This window comes from Carettochelys insculpta, chromosome 20, assembly GCF_033958435.1.
Source record: "Carettochelys insculpta isolate YL-2023 chromosome 20, ASM3395843v1, whole genome shotgun sequence".
Taxonomy (NCBI): domain Eukaryota; kingdom Metazoa; phylum Chordata; order Testudines; family Carettochelyidae; genus Carettochelys; species Carettochelys insculpta.
The window spans coordinates 8,368,600-8,387,159 of record NC_134156.1 but is presented as its reverse complement, the minus strand read 5'-3'; the positions used below and the strand labels follow the sequence as shown (position 1 = coordinate 8,387,159).

Genomic DNA, 18,560 nt, shown 5'->3' with positions numbered 1-18,560 from the left:
ATATTCGGGTGTGGGACCTAAGGACAAGTGAGACAACCAGCTGTTCAATTTGTTGATTTCTCAGCAATGCGCTCAATACGTAGCTGTGGTTCTCAGCCTGTGGCCCAATCAGCACGCAGGTGCAGCCTTGCAACATCCCCAGGGCCACAGGGGTCACATATACGTTGTGTGGTTGCAGCCCCCTCAACACACAGCTGCGGATGTGGCCCGTGATGCCTGATAGGCTGAGAACTCCCCAAACAGTCCATGGAAGCTCTTAGCAAATAGCTCTGTATAAGGGCTACAGTGAAGCTGAGGGTTAACTCCTGACTCCTCCTGACTCATAGGTCTTTGTTATCTTGAAGTTTGCTGCAAACTTAGCAGCCGAAGTTTCTCTTCCCCTGCCCCCAAATCAACTGTGCTATTAAAGACTAATTGAGAGCAAAGAGGAAGGAGGCTGGAGGAGGCCATGGGAGAGAAGAGTTTAATCACAGCAGCTAGGGAGGTGAAGAAATTATATGATCATCTCCATCCGCTGGTGGCTGGATTGTTATGAATGAATCATGCCTTCCTGCTTTATGGATCTAGTTTTAAATAGTTTCAAATGTCCCAAGCAATGGAGCTCTTTGGAGACAATGCCACAGCCTAGCACAGAGGTCGGCAACCTTTCCAAGGCGAAGTGCCGAAATTTGACTTTTGATTTCTATGTACAGGCTGAGTGTCAGTGATACTTTTTCAAGTCACTAATAGTCCTACTTACAACAGCTTCATTAATAAATAAATTACGGTGCAGAGCTTTACCATTTAGGGGGTGATTGGCAGCATTAGCTGGTCTTTTGTTAATCCATAAGTGGCATGGCTTTGAGCAAGCTCCCAGCTGCATGTGGGAGGACAGCTGAACTTCTGTCTTGCATGTGAATGAAAATCAGCTTGCATGCCACTCTTGGCACCAGTACCAAGGGTTGCTGACCCTGGCCTAGTAGATCTCACTGCTAGACCTATTCTCTGATATTCACCCTCAGTTTTCCCTTCCTCCCTTCAACCAGAGTCGTCCTAGGGTGTGTCTATACTTAAGGGGGGTTGCGGGGGTTGGCGCACCACAATAGATTTTCCAAGGATCAATTTTGCCACATGCGTGAAGACGAGGCAAAATTGATCTCTCTGGACTCGGCTGTCAAACCTGATACTCCATGCTGATGCATGGAGTAAGGAATACCTTTGCGAGCCTGAAGTTCCCTGATCTACACCAGGGAAGAAAGTCAGTCCTGATATGTTGATTCTAGCTACACAAATGGCCTGGCTGGAACTGCATATCTGGGATTGACTTTGGTCCCTAGTGTAGACCAGGCCTGAGTTATGTCCTCAATGGTTTTAACTGAATAGTGTTTGGTCTTTCTTGGCTGCCCAGCAGTGTTTAGCATTTGGAGGATTAAAACCAAGCTCTGTCATTAACACCTCCTTTAGTCAAATGGGAAGAAGGAAATTAATAGGTCTGGATTCTGGAGCCCAGTTGGAATTTCCCTCCGTTTGGCAACAGCAGATTGATTTGGAGAGTAAAGGGTCGTCCTAACAGAAAACAGGAGAGATGAGGTTCTCCAGCAGACAGAGGAGTCAGGGCAAATCCAAAAATCCTTTATTACAGGTCCGTGATTGGGGAAAAGTAAACAATTATGGATCTAGTAAAGAATTACCTTTGCTTGACTGACCCTGAGAAATCTGGTGTCTCCCCCGAAACCACCAGCTAAATAAATGCTTAGGTGGGTTTGTGGGGATTCTGATCTCCAAAGGGATGATGGTTTTTTCTAGTTTCATGGTAGAACATGGGCCACCTGCTCCTGAGCAATGCTAAGCACTTGGTGCTGGGTGAGGTCCTTAAAGCAAAGATGGGGATGAATGCACCACTGACTCAGGACAGGTCCACGGTTTTAGTTTTTGCAACACTACTCTGCTGGCAGAAACCCCAGTTTCGATAAGTTATAGTGGCACAAATGTGCTTTTGCCCGGAGAGCTCATTTTATTCATCAAACCTGATCTGTACCAGCAAAAGCACAAAATGTGCCAGTATAACTATACCCCCACTAACAGGATTTGCCAGTGAAATCTGCCTGGTAAGGCTGATGCCCCAGGAAACACAGTAGGGACCTGAGGGCCTGTTGTGTTGAAAGCCTGGCCTGGATTGAAGTCATAAGTTGTCCCAAGTGGGTTGAAGTGGAGAGCTGTCTTCTGTGTCGTGCAAAACTATTTTGTGGATGAGAATGGCGGACAGGCAGAGAAATAATGCAAACTTGGGCTTTGGCTTTGCACTCATACAGCTATGTCCATAAGTGGGTGAGATGGTGACTCGCCTTCCCCAATATAGTTACAATGGGACAGCCACTAGTGCAGAATAGACACGGTTATTCTGCAATAGAGATGCCTGCTATCACTATAACTTCGGTCAAGTCTAAGCTAGAATTTCCTGCCAGTATAGAAATGAGGTAAAAGTGTCATGGGGGGAGCACTTTTGGTGCGTGATTTCTGTACCAGCCAAAGCCCTAGTCAGGCCCATTGATAGAGGTGCGAAGAGGGCAGTTACGCTGAGGCCTGGTCTTTCAAAGAGGCCTGGAGTGCTGACCGCGGCGGCAGCGACAAATGAAGCTCCTGGCCCCCTTGAAATGCTGCAGCAGCGCCGCTCTGTGCAGCTCTGGGGGAGGAGGAGGGCAGTGCCACAGTGTGAGTGGCGCTAAGGACTGACTGCTCAAGACCTGGCCCATCTGCCCTTGGCCCTGCCCCTTCTGAGGGCACAGAACCAGGCCCTCCTCCTGCCTTGGCCCGGCTGACCCCAGTGTAGATGTAGCCATACCCACAAAGTGGCATTTTTACCTCAGCTGCTCTAGGAGGTGGGCAGCTTTATGACACTGATAGAAAGCACAGTATTACTGAAATAGCCGCAGCCACCCTGGGAGAGCGCCTTGCTGGCATAAATATATTGGTATTCCTGTGCCGGCAAGATGCTTCTCACGGAGACAAAGCCTTAATTTTGCTTAAGGAACTGGTATAAGCGGTATCTACCTTAGAAGTGTTTATGGGTACAGCTCTACCAGTTACCCACCACTATAGTAGCAAACCTGCTCTAGTGCAGTAAGGGCGTTAGTCCCCTTCCCACATGTAGGGTTATCATAACTGGCCTTTCGAAAAAGAAGACACTCCTGGGAGGGAGCGTAGCTGTAACCGTATCTGGGACAGCTGAGGGGTTTGAGCCTTGACGTTGTGAGTTCAGTCCTTGAGGAGGCTGTTTAAGGGCCTGGGGCAAATCGGTTAAAAAAAAATTCTGTCAGGGATGGTGCCTTGGTTCTACTGTGAGTTCCAGCTCTATGAGGCATGTGTAACTCATGTTGTATTAATGTACTATAACACAGTAATACAATGTGAGGTGGTAGATATGGGTACACTCCCTCTCCAGGGTGTCCCCTTTTTTTAATATGCTAACCCTTCCCACATGAAAATAGTTGTTCTGGTATAACTGCGTGAGCATGGGCGGGGAGGAGGATTTCTGTCACTTTAACTACTGAGATCAGGAGAAAGCAGTAACTTCCTTGGTAGTGGACAAGTTAGAATGAAAAGAACTCTGGATGAGGGGCTCTCAGGACCACAGGAGGGTGTATGGTTTTGTCACAGCAATAAACCCAAATGTTGTAGATAAAAGGAACTGAGCCTGGAGGCCACTGGAAGCTTGTTTCATCTGATCACTTTTGGTGGGGCCAGGCTGTCTCGACTTTGGGATATTACTTTCCTGGGGAGCTCGTAGCAGCTTGAGGAGCATCAGAGGCCTCACTGCTGTATGCTGGGGCTTCAGAATTTGGGTTACAACCACGTGGACTTCTTTCTTCCTCTCCTGAAAGATGTTCTGATCAGGCCAGACAATGAGAGGGTACTAGGCACCGTCAGCACCTCCATAGTTGTGATCAGAGCAATCCCAGACCGCGACTCTGCCTTAGGACAGCCCTGTTTGTGGGACTGGGCACACTAGATGTTGAAGCTGAAAATTATCGTTGTCTGTAAGTCGGCTGTTTGTGCAAAGGCACCTGTGCCCCATGTCTGAAGGGGATTAATGAGAAAGCCAGATAGAGGATACACTGAGAGAAGTAAACTGGCACCTGTCAGTCACAGCTCAGATCCCTCAGCATTATGGGTAAGGTTCTTCAGTCCTTCAGTGGTGAGAGTAAATCCTGTAAAAGTCGCATGATTTTGGTTGAGCAGGAGCCAGCCTCTTCACTTGCCTCTTTGTATCTCTAGCAGTTGCAGAGTTGTGCAGTAGACACCATGTGTGTTTCTTTTTGTAGGGGAGCTTCACTAAATGACAACGCACTTCTGAGTACAGGCCTGATGGCACCCTCGAGATCAAAGACTCGGAACAAAGCTGCCAACAAAGCAGAGAAAGTGGGTAAGGAGAGAGCTGCTGGCTGTGAAAGAAAGAGCCTTCCTGAGAATTCCAGGATCCAAGGTGGGAGACGGAGGAAAGAAAAGAGCAATGCCCAAGCTACATCTGAAGAACCCTCTTCTGAACAAGAGACAGTTCCTTTAGTCACATGGGTACAGAGCACATCGAAGAGTCAGAGGGAGGCAAGGATTAAGAGAGGCAAAGAGTATGGCCACAAACAGCAAGACAAAGGGGAGAGAACCTCCAGGCACAAGGACAAAAGAGAAGTTGGTTCTGGCAGAAAACACAAAGAGCCATTAATATCCAAGGAAAAGAAAAAAGTAAGAGGCTCCAGGCAACAGGATCTGAGATCAGGCCAAGGAAGCAAGGTCAATGAAGTAAAGGCCACTGAAGACCGTAAGAAGCATACTTTTAAAAGGGAGCACCAAGAACACTTGAGTGTGAGTGCAATGTCCACTGAGAGTGAATCCATAGAGTCCTTCACAGTGGGATGTATGGGGAGCTCCACTCAGAAACATGAGTCGCCTCAGGCAGATAGCCGTGTTATGGCTAGGAAAAAATGCAATAAGAAGCAGGACTCCAAAGCAAACACCATCAGAAAGTCAGGCTCCCAGCCCCAGGGCAGTCTGGAGCTCAGACCTAAGACAAGGAAGTGTGGGAGCGATGGACACAAGAAGAAAAAAGTTAGAAAACCAGCCAGGACTGTGTCCAGCGCAAGTGAGGAAGGAAAGATCCTGGAAAGCTCAGATGATGCATCTTGTTATGGCTCTAGATATGAAGTGAGTCATAGCCAGGCAAGAAGAAAGAGAAAGTCTGGTGATGAGAACACCCAAACCAGTGAAGATGAGAGAAGCTCTTTGGAAGAAGATCTCTGTATTGATGCAAAAATTATACAGGAAAAGTGTCTTCTGTCTGAAGGAAAAGATTGTCAAGAGCCTCATGATGGAAGTAACAAAGCAACCAGTGAAAGCGAAAAGGATGCGACAGGCAAAAGGCAAGAATCTGAAGAGGAAGATACTGTCTCTGAAGAGTCTGAGGCAAATGGGGAAATGGATGAGCAGGATAAAGTCCCTAAGCAAAGAAACTCTTCTGTAAGCAATAGCAGTGAGGAAGATTGTAGTTCAAGGACTTCAGAAGATGAAGTCAAAAGTTCTATGAAGGGAGAAGAGGAGAGCGATGAAGAACAGGAAGACCTGTTGGAAAAGGACAAGAGCAAAGAAATGTCTGAAGATAAGCATGCTAAATCTGAAAGTGAGAAGGATGAGGGTGGCATTGAAGAAATAGAAGGCAAGCTAGACAAACCAAGAAGGAAACCTCTGACTAGCGCCGTCAAAGCAAACCTTCTTAACATTGGTTTGAGCATAAGCCCTCCAGGAATCAGCTGGGAAGGAAATGTGAGTGACAACTTCAGCATGGCAAAAGATGGCCTTGTGTGGCCCACCCAGCAAACACCAAAAAGGGAATCACAGGAGCCTGAGATAATAAAACAAGGTGAAAAGTTAGAACACGTACCTCAGGGTAGTTCTTCCTCAGACAGCAACAGGAAGGTAGATTCAGTGGTTGTGCTTACAAAGAAGCGCAGTCCCCTCACTTTGCAATCCCGGGTTCTCCTGAATCTGAAAAACAATCATAAAGATGCCCAGGCCAAGTTATTGGCAAGAAGTAAACAGCAAAAGGCAGCAGAAACTAGCTCTGAACTGGAGAAGTTTCAAAAGGGCCCTTCTGAAAAGACTCCCACAAAAACCTGGAAGGCACATAAGGACTCCACTCTAGATGAGGGTCTTGGAGAGCCAAGATTAAGTCTTTCCACTCTTTCAAGCTCCTACTCTAGGACTAAAAGCCTGTCTGTTGATAAGCAGCATCTTGGCAAGAGAAAGAAGATTGAGAAAGTAAATGGAAAACTCAAAGAGGCTTCATGCCAGACTCTAGCAGTAAGGGATGAGGTAGCGGAGGACAAAGTGGTTGGAGAGGCACCCAGTGAGAGAGAATGTGTGCTGAAACCAAAGGGCTTCCAGTCCCTGCACACCCTTTCGGCATTTAGCAAAGTAACCAGCTGGCTCAGCCAAAAGCCTCCCAAGAGAGCAAGCCTGAAAGATCGTTTTTTGAGTGTGATCCGTGCAGTTGGTATCTCGGGCTGGCTCCTGAAGAAGTTTGAGAAGAGAAGCCGCAAGCCGTTTGGATTCAGAAGAATGGCAGTCAGGGTTGCTAGCACCACTGGGAGGATCAATAGACAGGGTAGAAGCTCCCCTGGCCCAGGGGGAGAACAGAGAAAGAGGATGTTGAGTAGCAAAAGCTCTTCTCAGCCATTGCTAGAATGGGATGAGACTGAAGCTGAAGTGGCAGAGGAACAGGAAGAAGCCCAACTGGCTTCATGTGATTCTCCCGTGAATGACCCTAGCTCCTCTCCACCATTGCTAAATCTGGATGGAGCTGCTAAGGAGACCAAAGTCCCTGATGCCAAATTTGCCATTGTGTTCCCCAGGATCCATCACATGGTGAAGTCAAGAGGTGTTTTTTCTGGGAACAGTGAGTCTCAGCCAGGGTTAGTGGATGTACCACGCGGGAAAGCTGTGATGCCTGTGCAGTTGGGCTGCAAGTTCAGACATGACCTCCCAAAGGACCAAACCTGTCACAGGATCGGTCCAGGGCTTTCTTGCAGTGACAAAGTTGATCTGTCAATGGCGGGTGATTCGAGTCAGGCAAAATGCATTGCAGCCCAGTACAGAGTGACTAGGCTTTTGACCTCCTCATCCCAAGTGATAAAGACGTCAGAGGGGAAAGGTGTGCCCAAATCCCAGCTCCTCACAAAGGGGAAAAGAGAGCAGTCAGCACACCAGGCCACTAAGCCTTTCCTCTACCCAGACATGGTTGAAAGCTATCAGTATGAGCAGGGCCTCCAGGCACAGGAAGGAGAGGGTTCAGAGGATCTCGTGGAGTCTTTCTTCGATGGAGAGGTTGACAAACAGGCTGCAAATTTCATCCAGCATGCTGGGTCTGAAGCCACAGCTCAGGTGCACTGGACTCAGCGGCGAACTCTAGGGTGTGATCCCATGGCGTGGCTGAACTCTGAAAGGCTGCTTCCGCGACTCACCATTGAGAACCTCAGCAAGTGGTCCATGTATAAGGACCAGGATCTGGTCAAGACCCACAGGCCGGAGACATTGAGAGAGAGGTGGGAGGCAGAAGAGTTCTCTGAGGATATCATAGGGATGGACATGGCTTGGAAACAGGTACGTTCTGCAATAGCCACATAGGCTTTGAGGTGCTGGATGTAATTCATAGCCTTTTCTCCCATACGTTTCAGGTGTACATGGGCGAGAACCACTCAGTGGAGCTTGAGGAGGTTGAAGATCTGTCCAAACTGGAGTAAGTATGTCAGTGGCGTTCTGTGGATAGCAGGAAGTGGCAGGGGCTAGTTTGTTACCCATCAAAGACATGGTTGGCTCAGCAGAAGGTGGATTATAGAATGCCACCCATAACTCAAAAAAAAAAAATTAGGCGGGGGGGGCAACTCTGCGGCTCAGGACCACGAAGGTCTGATGACCATTTAAGCCAGAGGATGGGCTGCATTGTCCTAGTGAGGCTTGGGCCTGCATTGGAGAGGATGAGGAATTGCACTTGTTTAGGGTGAATCACAGCAATGTTGTGCAGTCCTTCCCCAAACTCCTTTGTGTATCGCCAGAGTATATGTTGCTCACTGCATCTCCAGGGAGGAGCTCCAGCAAACAAGGGGCTTATAATGGCTATCAGGCTCCTGGGGCGGTGCAGACAGGGAGCCCAGCTATACTGTAAGAAGCACCTCATCCTGAAATGGATTTTCAAGGATCAGTCCATTTGACAGATTGGGAAACTGAGTCACACAGAACTGAGGTGCCTTTCCTAATAGCAGACCAAGAATGAATGTTAGGGATGGAACTGGAACGGCCTTACTCCTTGCTCTAATTACTAGACCACAGAAACAAAGAGCGCATTGTTCTTGCGTGATATATGTGTTGGAAAAGGAGAATCTGTGGGATGAGAAGCAGAGTGTCTACTGACGTAATCCTACTCTCGCTGAAATCTGCAGCAAACCTCCCATTGACCAGCTGTAGCAGGCTCAGGCTCAACATCTCTAACACACCTTCCATCACTGGGTTTGTTAGCCTGGCTGACACAGGAATGCATAGGCGCAGGAACTAGGGGTGCAGGGGGGCTGCAGCACTTCCAGGCTCCTGACCTTGCACCTGGGTTCCTAGCTGCCAGCCCCATGCACTGGGGGCTCCACTTCCATCCCCGCATGCTGAGGGCCTATTGCTGCTGCCCTTGTTACCAGGTTCCTGGCTGCCGCCCCAGTTGTGAGAGACACTGCTGCCAGCCCCATGAGCCCTACATGCCAAGGGCCTCTGCTGCTGGCCCCAGGCCCTGAGTCCTGGCTGCTGGCCTCACATGCCAGGGCTTTGCTCCTGGCACCAGCTGGGGGTGGGAAGGACATGGTAAGGGGGCTCAGCACCCTCGCTTTTAAAACTGTTCCTGCGCCAGGGCAGGAATGCCCATTGTTGTGGCCCACAATTTAGCACTGCTGAAACTAGCAGTAACACACACACAACCCACGTGGTTGTGTAGCTGAGTTAAGGCTGATACCACATTGCAGGCAGCAGCAGCTAGTGCAGTCACCCAGGCACAGACAGGGCAGACAGTCCAGCCACCGAGGCAGTGTTTTTTCTCTTTCTCTCCTCCTATACACAGGCGCATGTGCAATCCTGAGCACAGGGGCTGGTGTCACCCTGGGCGCCAGCTTCCAGGGGCACCACACTGAGGGTTAGGTTTTTTTTCTTTGTTTGCTCATCTCTTCCAAAATGCTGAAAGCATTTTCCAGCCTGGCTAACAAAACAGCTCAGGCTGGCTCTGTTTCAGCCCGTCCTGTTTTGGGCCGACCATACAGAGGATTCCCCATTGCCCAGCATCCTTCAGACGATGAACAGGCTGTAATGCATGGGTGAAGTCCTTGGATGAAGTTGTCTGACATGGGGGCAGTTTGCACAGGGGTCACATGCACACACCCTCCTGCATCTGCCCCTCCTCCTCCCACACTCACCATGAATGCAGCTTCCGGTGAGTGCGGGGGCAGTTCTGCCCCTCCCCCTGGAATGATGCAGCCCAAGAGCAATGCAAGCTTCCTAGGTCATGCTATTCTTTGGCCACACTGCTCTGGGGCAGGAGGGGGTGGATCGGGGCAGGGAGCAGGTGGGGCATGGGCAGAGCAGGGGTGGGACAGGGTGGGTATATGGTGGGGCAGGGGCACGTGGCTGCTGGTTCCCCCCTGTCCCGGAACCCTTGCGCCAGTTGCCACTGGCTGACAGCTGACATCTTGTGTTTCTAGGGAGGTCTGTGAGAGCTCAGTGCTTCTGTGCCTGAAGAAGAGATTCCATCGCAATTTCATTTACGTATGGCTGCCAGGCTTTTACAGTCTTTTTGCGGTGGGGCTGGGAATGGGAGGGTGGGGTTTCCCTTGCCTCATCGAGCTCTAGCAGAGAGCAGGCTCCAGGGTTTTCCAGGAGCGAAGCTATGTTGGCATCCCAGGGTTTCGTCTGCTGTATCTGTCTGGCATAGAACACGTTGCCTCCTCCTCCTGTCGCCCCAGGTCCCCCTCCCCAAACCTCACAAAACAGTTGCCTGCTCCCACTGCATGCCCAGTCTCTATGTCTACCTCTAAAGGAGGTCACAGAGCAGTGCTAGGCTACTCCTCTTCCCTCCTCTCCCCTTAAGCAGAATTTCGGCTGGTGCAGGATACATGCGACCAAGGCACCAAATGAACACACATAATTGACCTTCTTCTGCCACAGCAGTTTCCTGTAGTTGCATGGTCATTGTTAACGCCTGTACCAATTGTCCTCACTCCATGCACATCCAGTAATAGACACCCACTGTGTGTGTTACTGCTCTGTGCAATCCAGACAGGGGAGCACAGAGTGAATGTGGTTGTGCTTAGATAGGTGACTAGGTAAAACTGGCACAACAGATCTGTCCCTTGTGTGTTTTAACACAAGACACATCTGTTCACTTTGCTGGCAAAGATAAGACCCTACTTCTGGTTAGCCTAGCACAGCCAGTACAGCTACAGGAAGCAGGGCGAATGGGAGACTGCTTTGCCTTGTCCATCAGCAGCACCACTGAGGACAGTGAGGGCAGAATCTTTATAACAGCTGATGAGGCAGAAGCCTTCTGGCTGTGTTGGTCTCTCAATGGGCAGACTGCAAAGCTGATGCCAGAGAAACAATCTCACTGGTAAATGAAGCCAGTAAGTGGACAGAGAAGATGTGTGGAACTCAATAATGTTTTCCAAGTAGTCATTCCTTAACTCTGGAACCTCACCCCATTGGGCTTTGGTGTTGTAACCCTATTTTATGCAGGCATGTACTCCTTTGATGGGTAGGCATAATGGAGTGAGGCTCCAGAAAGAGAGAGGATGATCATTGCCTTGAATCCAGAACTGGGGCAGCAAGAAATGTTTGTGGTGCAACCTTGATATCCTTGCGTTTCCCTTGAATTGTGAGAGTTGTTTCAGCACCTGGCTCCTGTGTGAGGCTCAGGGAAGTTAGGAGGGAACATCCATGCCTTTCCTCCCTGGAATGCTAAATGGGATTTATGAGTTTGGCCTTAAACTATGGAGGACTTGGCTTTGTCCAAGTTTGACTTTGATGCTGAAAGTCCAAATGGGGATCAGAGGAAGGTGAGAAATAAAGAACATTCCTCCAAATTAACTTAGCCCCTTTGCAAATCAAAACCATTAAGCCAGTTCTGCCCAGAATAACTTTGGCTTCCAAAAGTTTAAATCAAATGTTTTAATGTTGCTTTCAAGATGATTTAATTTTTGGTTTGGTTAGGCAGTATCTATGTGAGACTTTCCTAGTTAATTCTGGATCCCATCCATAAATCTCTAATCATCCAGTGGATGTAATAAACTCTATTTTCCCCCTCCTAGACCTACATTGGGCAAATCTTGGTCTCTGTGAATCCTTTCAAGCCCCTCAGTCTCTACTTGGAAGAGGTGATGACGCAGTACCAGCAGGGGACGCTCTCCAGTAATGCTCCGTATGTAGGCCCGTTTCTTCACTACTAAGTCTGTTTGTTATTCTTGACCTGCAGAGTGCCATGTTGCCTCTGGGCTCCCAGGACCATTCTGCTTGGCCGTCTCCAAAATAGGCCTCGTACGGGGTGAAGTACATGCTACACCCTGCATGTGGGTACTTGCATAGCACTCTGATATTGTTGCCTCAGATGCTACATGCCATCTTTTATTTGCTAGTGGTTTCCACCTGAGGAGCAAATGTGGGGGTGATGCAAACACCGCTGAGCTTTGGGGCAGCTTGGGCTAAGACCTGTGCGGGACTGTTGGGCTCATCTCTGAAGGCGAGATGCTGAAAAGAACCTCACTTGAGAGCCTAACTGAACCTCCCTCTTCCCCTTGCAGTAACAACTTGAGGGATTAAGATGCCAAACTCTTCACTCGACTGACAAATATCCCTCCCTATGTCACACTGTAACGATACTCACCATTTACCTACCCAACTGTGCCTGACCCAGTTGAGCCATAAGGTTGAAAGTGGCATCTTCCCATCCAGCCAGGCTGGATGGTATGCAGCCTGTTCTGAGGATAAGACCCAACTGCGGTGTTGGGTTCTACATCTAGCTATGAACCATCCAAGTTCAGAGACCCTTAAATAGAGCACTGGTTTGTGACCTGGTCCAATAACTATTGAAGTACATGGGGAAAACTCCCCTTGGTTTCAGTAGGTTTTGAATTGGGCCGTTAGTTCAGATGCTTTTGTCTAGGCTGGATCCAGCCACTGTAACAGCTTTCCTCTTCGTTTTATGGTTCAGTTCTAGCTGATGATCGTGGAGACTGTGGCCATCTCTAGGGACGTTGGCAGTAGCATCCCACCACCAGTGCAGCTTCACTGGAGATAAGAACATTGGGAGCCCTGGTTTGGATTAGGCTCCTGTGGCCCCCGGGGTGTGTAACTGGCTCAGATTGAGTCTAAATGACACTCAGCATTTAAAAAAGCAGCAGGCTTCAGGATCCTTACCTATACTAGGGCTCCTGGAGTGACTATTGCCAGTGGAACTGCGGCAGTGAGAGATTTGCCCTCCTGTACAATATATGGTGCACACCCAGAGCTGGCGCTAGGTATAAACAGACTAAGGGGTTGCTTAGGGCCCTAAGCAGCTCAAGGAGGCCCCATTTGCTTTTTATTATAAAAACTCACCTGTTTTATTATTTCTGGGGGTGGGGGGAGCAGGGGAAGGAAATTCTTGTTTAGGGCCTTTAATTGGCTAGTGTAACCACACACTGAGGTGTGCATTGCTGTCCCATGTAGTGACACCTAGACCACTTACACAAAGAAAGCATGAGTCTCCTCTGTAGCTGAGTGCCAGCTGCCTTTTAGCTCAAACTGTAGGGGCACCTGCCGTGAGGTCCCAGGTTTGAGTCTGCCTGTGAGTGTTTACGCCAGCCATGGCACTCAGTTCTGAGATTCTGTTATACGCCCCCCAATGGTGCAGGCTTTCTCTGTCCAACCTCTGGTGGTGCATTTGTGCAGGCAGGAGTTCAGGATGAAAGTAACAAATGGGATTTTTTTTCCTGTGCATCTAGACACATCTTTGCCATTGCGGAACTGGCCTACACTCTGTCCCAGACTTCAGAGCAAGAGCAATGCATTATCATCAGGTAGGAAATGAGGACCTTAGCCGTGTCTACACGTGCATGCTACTTCGAAGTAGCGGCACTAACTTCGAAATAGCGCCCGTCACGGCTACACGCGCCGGGCACTATTTCGAAGTTAACTTCGACGTTAGGTGGCGAGACGTCGAAGTCGCTAACCCCATGAGGGGATAGGAATAGCGCCCTACTTCGACGTTCAACGTCGAAGTAGGGACCGTGTAGTCGTTGTGCGTCCCGCAACTTCGAAATAGCGGGGTCCGCCATGGCGACCATCAGCTGAGGGGTTGAGAGATGCTCTCTCTCCAGCCCCTGCGGGGCTCTATGGTCACCGTGGGCAGCAGCCCTTAGCCCAGGGCTTCTGGCTGCTGCTGTGGCAGCTGGGGATCCATGCTGCAGGCACAGGGTCTGCAACCAGTTGTCAGCTCTGTGTACCTTGTGTTGTTTAGTGCAACTGTGTCTGGGAGGGGCCCTTTAAGGGAGCGGCTTGCTGTTGAGTCCGCCCTGTGACCCTGTCTGCAGCTGTGCCTGGCACCCTTATTTCGATGTGTGCTACTTTGGCATGTAGACGTTCCCTCGCAGCGCCTATTTCGATGTGGTGCCGCGCAACGTCGAAGTTGAACATCGACGTTGTCAGCCCTGGAGGATGTGTAGACGTTATTCATCGAAATAGCCTATTTCGATGTTGCTACATCGAAATAAGCTATTTCGATGTAGGCTTCACGTGTAGACGTAGCCCTTGTGTGTGGACGAGAGTCCTCCTCTCCCTCCATTGAAACAACTGTTCCAGAGGATTGAAAAGTAGCACATCTCATATGCATATTTTAACAAGAATTTCTGAGTGAGACAGGGAATTATAGAGCAGTAAGCCTTAGATCTGTGCCTGACAAAATGATCGATTCTATACAGAACAGCAAAATACTTAGAAGATCCTGATATAATAAGGGTTAACTAGGTAGATTTTACAAAGGAAAATCATGCCTCATTAATCTCTTATAATTTTTTGAATGTGTCATTAATTCATGGATAAAGGATACCTGGTTGATATTTAGATTTCCAAAAGACCTCCTACAAAGGTCCATACAAAAGGCTACCGAAGAAACTAAGAAATTAGATTGTAAGGCAAAGAAACATCATGATCAAAAAATGGCTAAGATAGAGAAAAGAGTAAGATTAAATGCTGAATTTTAAAAAGGGGGACCTCAAGGTTTTGCAGTAGGTGCTGCGTTCTTTATATATTATTAATGATCTGGAAAGGGGATTGAGAAGGGAGGTAGCAAAATCCGCAGATGTCACTGTCGCATCTCAGGGGATGTAATCCAGAACAGCAAGAGGTTGTCACCTTGGTTGCCCTAGAGTGCTTCACAATAGCTCCCATCCTGGGATGCTCACAGCCAGCTCACAAGGACGCATCCTGAGTGTGTGCATGTGTGCATGTGCACTTGGCAGGCCTGATTCAGCAACACTGACTCTAGCACTCTGTCTGCAGCCCCCAACTTCTGGCTTCCACCCGGATCTGTTACACTCTGAAACAACTGCAGCATTGCTGGTCAGTCTCCCTGCCCCTGTGAGTGGCGAGGAGCTCGCGCATGGCTCTCAGCTGCCCACCCCTCACAGGAGTCAGAAAACTAACCAGCACTGCCACACTGGTCAGTTTTAGCTCCCCTGAGTGGTGGGCAGCCGAGAGCCAGGTGCCAGTGCCCTGCCACTCAGTTGTGTTAACCTGAGATTCGTGCAACTTGAGTGCTCATATCTCGGGGTTCTACTGTAATGATAACACTGGAAGGGCTGTCAAACTCAGGCTTGAGGGACTAAGCCCATCTCTAACCTGGAAATCGGGATGAGACCCCATCTAGGAAGCAGATGATTCCACATCTGCCTTTTGCAAGGCTCTCACGCCTTCCTCTGAAGAAAATCTGATGCTGACCACTGTCTGGCAGACAGACCACGATTCTGATCCATTGTGGCACTTCCTATGTTCCTCGCAAACAGCCTTGCTCCCGGGGGAATCGGTCGGTGCTTGTGGGAGATGTGACCACTCACATCTGGCTAGGCAGGATCGTGTTTGTCAGTGTCGTGTTTGAAGCAGTCACCCTGCCATTCAGCACTCCCTGCAGTGATGGTGCCAAGTTGATTGGGCTGACTGGTTGCCATTGCAAATACATCACTGCTGGAGGAAATGCTGTTTGTTTGTACATTTCACACCCCATGGCTCTCTCGCCACGTGGAAGGAGTCAGTCCTGTCCAGGTCGATGAAACAGGATGACACAAAATTGGGCTGACTGGCTCAGTGGTGAGCCTGACATCCATGGAAGGGTTAATACTTTCAGAAGTAGCTGGATAACAGTGGCCTGCCCTCACAGTTTGGTCAGCAGTGACAGTTTTGTTTCTATGATGTAAGCAGGGACATCACATGGGGAGCAAAGGGGGAGCATGAGCTCCCCTGTCCCCAAACCCTGCCACTGCAGGACATTGGCTCCTGCCTCCCCTCTATGCAGGAGTGTGAGGAATGTAAGGCACTTTTTTTAAGCATCTCTGGCTCTGCTGTTTCTCTGAGATTACCCACCCCCACCGACTGAAAAGCTCCTTCACTGTTCTCTCTCCTCCCACTCGGCTGGCTATTCTTTGCTCCGTCACCTAGGAATGCTTCACTGTAAGAGCAGCGGAGCTAAGGAATAACCCTGTGCTGGGATCTTTCCTTGCTGTCAGAAGCAAACATGCTGTCACCCCCCAAATATTGCTTAAATTACACAAAACTTCCCTGATATTCCCAACTCTCCACTTCTGGGGGGAATGACAGAACCCCAGGGTGCAGCATCTGTGTTCTTTCATTTAGTTCCACTTTGCACTTGTCTGAGAGACTTCCCTCTTGTGCACCAGTACTGAGGTCACGTGTGCGTGATGAGAGGTGTGCCCCCAGGGCACTGCGCCCAGCAGTTACTAACAGAGGTATTTTTAAAGCAGGCTCGCACCCGCGCACGCACGCACGCACGCACGCGCACACACACACACACAGAGGGAAGGGAGGAACCCCTCCCCAACAGGACAAATTGCCCCAGGGCCAGCCCTTCAAGGACAGCTGGGATCTCCTGGCTTCTTAGGACTGCTACGCAGAGTCATTCAGAGGCTGGCGCAGCATTAAGCTCTCTGCCATTCCACCAGCTTGGGAGGGGCCCTGAGGGCTGACTGCCCTCAGCCGCACCCCTTCTGGGGGTAAGCAGCTGGGCCTTCTCCCACCTTGCCATGGGGCCTGGCATGGCTATCAGCCCTGCTGCCCCACCCCCCAAATAAAAGCCCTGACGTGCCACCCCTGGATGTAGGGCATTTGTCTTGTGTTTCTTTGGTCATGGGTGGTGTCACTCTGTCTCGCGGGGAAGCTGTGTGGGTGGAGAGCTGGAAGAAGTGATAATATCCTTTCCACAACTTGCTCTTGTAGTTTGAACTTAGCTGTTCAGCAGACATAGACCTGAGGTGATTTCCTCATCGTTGGAGGTGGAAACAAGGGACCAGCTTTATAATATGTAAAAGCCAGGCTCTCTAGAAGGAATGCCAGAACCTGCCCTGTCCTACTCCCCCCCCACCCATCCCTCCTTTCCCCTGGAGGCTCCACCCTACCCTTCCCCTCTCCCTGAGCCCTCAGTTTTCCACTGCTCCTCTGTCTCCTTCCTTCCATTCCTCACTGCTTTTCCCCTTTCCCTGAGTGGGTTGGGAGGGACAAGGCACTGCAGCTGCCCAATTCAGATAGGGGCAGTCCTGGCTGAGCCGGGGTGATGACTCAGCACCTTCCCACTTCCCCTGCTTGCAGTAACTGGACTTGGGGTGTTCTGTCAGTAGATCTGATTGGGCACTGTCAGGTCCCCTTTTCAGCTGGACTTTCCAGTCAAAAACCGGACCCCCTGGCCACCCTAGACGGGAAGGGAGGTGGGTTTGCTCTGGATCTGGGGGTTTTGCTTGGGCCATTTTTTCTAACTTGCCACCAGACTTCCCAATACTATGGACCCAATCCTCAATTGCTGGAAATCATTGTCTTTGGCAGAGCTATGGTGACTCACACCTGCTGAAGGTTTTGCATAATTACTGTAGGCACAGCTGGTCTGATGCACACAGCTGTCTCTGATCCTTAGTCCTTTCTCCCTCAGTGGGCACAGCGGATCAGGTAAAACAGAAGCTCTCAAAGCAATCATGCGCTACCTGACCACCTTGTACCAGAGACAAGACGGCCCTGGGATCAGGCAGGTAAGAGGTGGCTTCTGTTTCTATGTACTGGCTGCGGGGGGGGGGCGCGGCGGAGTATAGTCACGTGTAAAGTCAGATTTTGTGGTGATGAGCACTATATAAGCAACTGACGAGCACAGAATGGCTCTGCATGGACTGGCTACATCAAGCTGACCAGCACTGGAAGGCAAAAGCAAAACTGGGCTTACACCATCCACGTCTGTTCTGAGCTGGATGTGGCGACGGGGTGAGTGTCTGGCACTGGAGTGCGGCTGGTCATGTTCACTGTGAGATAAGGCACTGGGGACCACACGCTTGAGCCTGTGTCCTTTCAAAGGAACCTGATCCAGCTTTTGAAGGCCCAAACACCAGCCTGCAGTGGGGCCGAGAGGCACTGTGGGCCTGGGGGCAAGGTGGGAGTGGGGGTCTGGCTCTTTGCCCCCATTGGGGCAGGGCTTAGGGCAGTCAGCCCTGGGTTTTCCCCCACAGGTTCTCTCAGAGCTGCAGCAGCCAGAGCTCTGGGTCCCTTTGAAATACTGGGCCCGAGGGCAGCTGTCCCATTTGCCCCTTCGTTGGCAGACCCGCCTGCCCGCCTAGATCTGGTACACCGACCTCTAAGGCCTGCTTAAACAACATGGAAAGTCAGTGAGAACCGTTTCTAGCTTCACTTGGCCCATTGGTGAGCAACAGCCATTAATAGTTTCCTGGATCACAGGACGCAGCTGGGGATGCAGATCACTTGAGTGAAAGTTGGAAAGGAGCTGGAGTCCCAGGGATGTCAGTGGGGCTTAGACACCTTTGGAAACCCCACTGAGTATGTGAGGGTGCTGAGTGCACTCACTGCTCTTGGGGTGCTTGGTACCCTGTTGTAGAACCCACTGCAGAAACCTTCGTGCCCTTACAGATGGGCCTTCCGAGTCAGAGGGGATGTGCCACATGGGGACGCTCATGCTGCTTTGTCCATTGCTTGTTCTGTGAACAGATTCTAAATCTGGGCACCTACCTGTTAGGAACTTAGCAACTGATAATTCAGGGAGTGCCATTTTGTAGGGGGCAGAGAGGGGATGAAGCCCTCCCTTGAATTTTGTACCAGCGGGTGAGGATGGAGAGAAATAAATAGCAGTAGCCCCCAAGGGCCTGTACAGGGACCAGGGATGTTCAACACGTTCATAAATGATCTGGGAAAAAAGGAAAAACAGTGAGCTGGCAAAATTTGTATGTGATACAAAATGTATGCAGGACAGTGAG

General features: G+C 50.0%; 1 protein-coding gene across 1 annotated transcript in view; it reads left to right on the top strand.

Moving 5' to 3' along the window:
- Window positions 1–4,944: 4,944 nt before the first annotated feature.
- The window catches only part of MYO15B (myosin XVB), a 90,453-nt gene continuing 76,837 nt past the window's right edge, over window positions 4,945–18,560 (top strand). Inside the window, exons 1-6 of the mRNA XM_075015016.1 lie at window positions 4,945–7,629; window positions 7,704–7,765; window positions 9,759–9,822; window positions 11,361–11,470; window positions 13,032–13,106; window positions 17,237–17,333. Of these exons, the coding sequence (XP_074871117.1) occupies window positions 4,945–7,629; window positions 7,704–7,765; window positions 9,759–9,822; window positions 11,361–11,470; window positions 13,032–13,106; window positions 17,237–17,333 (3,093 nt within the window). The remainder of the gene's footprint in view (window positions 7,630–7,703; window positions 7,766–9,758; window positions 9,823–11,360; window positions 11,471–13,031; window positions 13,107–17,236; window positions 17,334–18,560) is intronic.